Source organism: Micropterus dolomieu, linkage group LG02 (genome assembly GCF_021292245.1).
Source record: "Micropterus dolomieu isolate WLL.071019.BEF.003 ecotype Adirondacks linkage group LG02, ASM2129224v1, whole genome shotgun sequence".
Lineage (NCBI taxonomy): Eukaryota > Metazoa > Chordata > Actinopteri > Centrarchiformes > Centrarchidae > Micropterus > Micropterus dolomieu.
In genome coordinates, this window is record NC_060151.1 from 24,882,185 (window position 1) to 24,888,190 (window position 6,006).

General features: G+C 38.0%; 1 protein-coding gene and 1 long non-coding RNA gene across 4 annotated transcripts in view; one reads left to right on the top strand and one right to left on the bottom strand.

Moving 5' to 3' along the window:
* Nucleotides 1-2,230, top strand: part of mpp3a (MAGUK p55 scaffold protein 3a) — a 22,480-nt gene extending 20,250 nt beyond the window's left edge. Inside the window, exon 19 of the mRNA XM_046035594.1 lies at nucleotides 94-2,230. Within this exon, the coding sequence (XP_045891550.1) occupies nucleotides 94-273 (180 nt within the window). The 3' untranslated portion in view covers nucleotides 274-2,230. The remainder of the gene's footprint in view (nucleotides 1-93) is intronic.
* Nucleotides 1-5,577, bottom strand: part of LOC123960692 — a 9,242-nt gene extending 3,665 nt beyond the window's left edge. For all 3 annotated transcript variants that reach the window (XR_006822574.1, XR_006822572.1, XR_006822570.1), the window contains exons 1-2: nucleotides 5,440-5,577; nucleotides 2,293-2,404 (exon numbers count right to left, since the gene is read on the bottom strand). This is a non-coding gene — a long non-coding RNA (uncharacterized LOC123960692). The remainder of the gene's footprint in view (nucleotides 1-2,292; nucleotides 2,405-5,439) is intronic.
* Nucleotides 5,578-6,006: the final 429 nt, after the last annotated feature.

The window sequence follows — 6,006 nt, forward strand, 5'->3', positions numbered from 1 at the left end:
GTTGGGCACAGTAAGGTTATACCTGGGGAGGAAGGTGAGTTTTCCTGTATGTCTCATTCTGTATAAGTAATTACATTTTGCTTTCTGCAACAGGATGAAGACCTCCAGGAGATGCGTCAGTCTGCTATTCAGATTGACCAGCAGTATGGACACCTGGTTGACCGGGTCCTGATCAAGGAGGACTCAGCCAGTGCCTGTACAGAACTGCGAGGTATCTTGGAAAGGCTGGAGCGAGAGTCCTTCTGGGTGCCTGTCAGCTGGGTGCGGACCTAAACTTACTCCCCCTGTATTATCCAGAAGAACTTCAGACAACCCACCCAAATCCTACACCAGTCCTCTCCTAATGAGCAGATCCCACCCCCCTACCCCAAATGTCCTTCTGGCCAGCCTAGGAATCTGCTGAACTCCCTCTGACTGACGCAGGACTGGTCAGACAACCATAAACCGAGGCACCAAAGGGAGTGGATGATGTCAGAGGAATACCTCATTGTCTGGGGTGATGCAGCAGATTGTCAGCTCTCTTGGCTCAAATCAGTTTAAATACCCAAAACTCAGTCTTACGGGCACTTCCTCAAGTCATATTTATTCAGGTTTGGTTTGTATGCGTTTGACTTTGGAGCCAAGAGACAGATTGAAGTTTGTAGTTGAAGCAGTGTTTTATTCCCAGTCACTCTTTCTAGCTGCATTGTTCACTAGAGTGTCAGGTTTGGGATCCCTCTCAGAGGATTGCTCAGTCAGTCAGCTTTATTGTGACTCTTGTTGGAGTACCTTTTAGTAGCATGGTTTTTTTTTGGTTTTACTCAACTCAATGCCAATCCCAGAATGCTTCCAGTTAATTCCTCCTGCTCATGTATCCTGGACAGTATAAGAACCAATCATACATTCAACAGGACTAATTAATATAAATTTAAGTGAATGCCATTTGAAATTGTTCTTTTTGCTAAACCATAAATCTCATTTACACACACATGGACAGAAACAAAATGATATCCAAATGGAATGTGAGAATTTTATTTTCTATAAAACTGTTTGTTTTTAGGAAAAGCATGACAACTGATCATTTAATCTCAGATGTAAATATTGTAAATGTTACTCCTCGTGTGCCAACGAAAGGTCTCGTAGCACTTCAATGCAACCTGTTTACCGTTGATCCCTGGGAACTCACATGTGTTTGTGTGTAGAATAATACTGTGCACAAAGTATGTGAGGATGGATGTCAGTGTATGTGCACATGCATCAACATAAGATGCTAATTTTACTTACAGGAATGGGTTTTTAACAGTTTCCTTGCACATATCTGCATTATGTATTTATGAGGTCGGTCGGTACTAGATGTCTGTTTTCTTTGATAATCAGGGTTTTGATTCATTGATGTCTTGTCAGACTGGAGATACATTGTTGAGATTGGAGACCAAATATTCACAGATTTCAGAATCAATTTGTCGATGCATTGATCAGTAGAAAATCAAGCAAATGTTTTGATAATTGATTAATATTTAAGTATTAGCAAAAATGCAAAACATTCCCTGGTTATAATTGTTTATTTTCTCTCTAATGGTTGTTAAACATTCCTGCCTAACACAATTTTGAAAGTATTGGGGTGGGGGCAGTCCTCATTCTGTGTAAAAATGCTTTAAAAGTTTAGTGCAGGCTAACACACACACAGTATAAGGCTTTGGAGGTCTATGTTGGCCAAATCAAGTGGGTATGTTCCAAAGTCTGTTTTTGTTATCTTCTGCTGAATGTCAGCAAGGTATGCTGTCTGGTCAAACGACGAGTGAATTTGGTACCAACAATACAGTAACTTTAGAAGAGAATCATTTAACTCAGAATGAAGCCTCATTAGCTTCAGCTGAACTGAAGTAGTAAAACAATTTTGTCACCATCACTTGCACTAAAATCATTTTAGGAAGAGATCTTTTCACAACCAGTCTGGAGAAAGGGAATAATTACATTAACTAAGAGCCCCTTCAAGGTAAATTTAGGCATGCAAATATTATCAAGAAAGACTTAAAAATGTGAACCTATCCTAATGAAAAACCAGTTATCTATATGGCTTGACAAAATTTTGGATTAACTATCTTGAGTGTGTGTGGTGATACTGAGTTAAAAATAAAAAACATGCAATGTTCAGATCTTTACATGTGCTGTATGAACCAAGAAACCCTGAATGTTGAGTTTGTAATGTGACATGTACAAAGTGCCATAATAAAGCTAGCTGAATCAAAAACAAGTCAGTAATTCTTAACACCTTGAGGTTTCAAATGAAATCCGGCAGTTTAGTGTGATTACCTCAGCTGTTCTTGGCTTCAGTGCAGTTCATTTAAGTGCATCCTCGGTTTGTGTCCACAAGAGCACTCCACATCACAGCCATGCTTTCTTGGTGGTGTGCACTAGGGAAAGACTGCCACAGTAATAGATACAATAAAAACAAATTGAAGTTCTTTGGCCACATTTGAGTGGTCTATTGTGGCCCACCTAAGCCACACCTGTGCAATACCCATGCTGTCTGATCAGCATCTTGCTATGCCACACCTGTGAGGTGGATGGATTATCTCAGCAAAGGAGAAGTGCTCACTAACACAGATTCTGACAGATTTGTGAAGAATATTTGAGAGAAGATCGCTGAGTTCAGCTCATGAACGGGGGCAAAAACAAAAGTGTTTATAATTTTGTTCAGTGTAAAAACGTATTTCCTTTTCATGCCTTTTTGGACTTGCACCCATTCTTCATTACCGATCCCATTCAGTTTCTATAATTGAAAAAAGATAGGAAGCCCATTATTTTGCCTGTGTAGCGCTGGTTTTTGTAAGTTTTGTGAGGGTTCATCATCAGCTCTCTCTCTCATATGCAATTACCTCTGCGAACATCCTGTGACTCCTGAGACTGCTGCTGACAGAGTCAATTAAACTGGGTAACAACCATTCTAATTAGTGAAGCTGCTCCACTGAGAAAATGGAACCGTTAGTGTGGAGGTGTGCTGAGGCTGTACACAGATCCACTGACATTCATTATGGACAAACAAAATGTGATTCACAGCACAGCAGTTAAAAGGAGGCCACATATTATTTATACCTACCAAATAAATACCACATCTGTTTTGAAGGAGATATATACACTGCTCAAAATAAATAAGGGCACACGGAAATCACACATCAGATTTTGAACAAAATTGTTCAGAATCTTTACTGTACATTCAGTGGAAACCAAAATCACCAACCAACTGAGGGCTGGATTCTAAATCACACCGAAAATTAAATAAATAAAAAATGAAATCACAGGCTGATCCAACCTTTCTTTGATGAGAAGATCTGATGTCTTTGCCTCATGCCTAGACTCAGGATGTGTTTCACCTATGGCTTAGCATAAAGACTGAAAACAAAACAGGGGGAAACAGCTAGTCTAGTCTGCCTATGTTTAAGTAAAAAACTTCACCTATCAACACCTCTAAAGCTGACTTCGTCATCATATATCTTCTGTGTTTAACCTGTATATAAACAGACATGTAACAATGCAAAAATGAATGCAAGCAGCTCTGAGAGGCTCTACTTAAGCCTCTTTTACATTGGACAAAAAAACCACTAACACCTGCTAACATCAACCTCTTGATTTCAGTGGGAAAGGGTATAATCTGCTTTAACTCCCGGGTGAAATGACTCAATGGTCACAAGTATTTATCGGATCCAGAGCCATGTAAAGTGGACATGGATGTCTCATCCATATCTATAAACTATTTTTAGCATTTAAAAACCTGCATATAAGTCCAAATTTTGGTGTTGTGGCACTGTGCCCCTTTGACCTATATGCTAACATCAGCTAACAATAATGCTAAACAATGCTGGCACACTGGTGAAAAGCTAGTGTGTTTAACATGTTTACCATCCAAGTTAAGCATATTAACATGCTAACTCACACCCACAAACACCGCAAAGTATGAATTTTAATGGAAATCTGATATAGTTTTAGAAAATTGTTTGTACCAAAGTGGTGGACAGATGACGCTAGCATGATTAAGAAAAAAACAGGTGGATGCAAGATACATTGTGTAAATGAGAGGTTCAGAGTTTTTCGTTGCGTTTTTTTTGTCACTTTTGACCAAACCAAGCTAACTGTTTCACTTGCACATGTCCTGATTTCAGCTTCGTTCTTAGTACATAGAACATGAGATTAATAGCATCAAATCTTATCTTCACACTGTCAGAAAGAAAGCTTATAAGCAGAATGTTGAACTTTGTCTTTAAACTCGCTAGATAACTCTCTTGCCTCTCCAGTGAGCATTTATGTGATTTAGGCCTACAGTTTCATGGCCTTGCAGTTTTTTTGCTCTACAAAATTAACGAAGTGGGAATAAATCCACTTGAAGACTTTATGGTTCATTATCTTTTTATATTGTAAACCTATATCTACAATTATATTTCAATTGAGGCTTGAGCTTAAAGAGGCTGGTCTAATGCAGAACAATTGTGTGTCAACTCAAAAAGGAAAAACTACTTAACCTTTTAGTTTATTCATATTCTTAGCAAACAGAAACTCGGGGATTGCTTTGTCCTTGAGTACACTGAGAATACCTATGAAGTTACAAAAAGTTGTTCAGATGGACTTGGATTTCCCCAAGGACAAAACAGAACAAGGACAATCTTGTACAACCGTGCAAGGAATTGTAATTAGCTGCACATTTACTTTTAACTTCATGATTTAACTTTTTTCTATTAGTTTCAGATTGGGTTTGGATTCTCTCTGTTTGCTCATAATGAGGTTCTCTCTTTTTCTAACATTGTAAACCCAATTAACTGAGGGCACAAGGTAATCAAATTTAAGACAAAAAATGCAATATTTAACAGAGAGACTGAAGTAGTGACAGAATGTGTTTTCAGGCACGAAAAATAATCAAAAAGATGAACATGAACCTTGTCTGAGGAGAGCCTTTGAACTCATTTGGGCCTTAGAGGCGGCTATAATGATGATGATATATTGTGCTATAATTGAATCGGAATTCAATTACAGGTATATAGTGTTTGGCACAGCAGCACCTCTGTATGAGCCAGACTGGATGTAATTCAGGTTTAGGGCCCTATAGCTGAAGATATAGTGGAATTAGAGAACAGCTCTCATCTAAGGGCTTTTCCTGGAGATGGATGAGGTGACCTTCAGATTGAAGAGGGTGCTTCACACTCATTTTGCAGTTTGAAGTATGGTATAGAGATGCACATCATTCAGAAAAAAAAAAGTGTTTGTTAACTAAAGAATCAGAGTTCTTATAACAGAAATTCACGGAGAGTGAATTAAAAAAAGTTGACCTATAAATTATTGCAGGAAGATTTGAGGTGATTCTAATAATGTCTACAGACACTGTCATGCTGTCATCTGTTTGCAGTATTTGAAATTTAATTATCAGAATGTATTGCCTTTTCTAAAGTACAAAACAAAACATTCTCTTACCTGTTTTGTTTTCTCTGTGCAGAAGTTTGATTTGTTGTCCATGAACAGTGATATGTCATAAATTAAGCCATTGTTCATCTGCTTTGTGTGTGTGTGTGTTTTGTTCTTTTTGAGCAGAAGCTAATGATGACAGGTGTTGCCAATGACTTGATTAACCAGCTGTAGAGTGAGTCACTTTAGTCGAGGGACTCACCGTCTTTTTATAGAAACTACAAGAGCTGCTTCCAGATGTTTTCATTGTATTAAAAAGTTTCTAATTTATATATTTTTTGAAATTCCGTTTAGAAGTGTTACCTAGCCTAATAGTGTAACGGATGAAATAATATAATAAAATGACATGTGCATCCACCTGACTAGCTCTTCAAAGCCTTTCAAAAGGTCATGTTTGACACATCTTGACTTTGACATCAACTGTACCAAATATAAACATATAATATACTGTAAAGAGGGGCCTCAACTTCCCGAAAGGCCTGTGATTTTAGAGCAATAAAGTGCTTGCATATCCACAATATAGCCAAAAGTTTGTGGACATCTACATACTTCTTTGTGTACTTTTGTTCTGGTGCT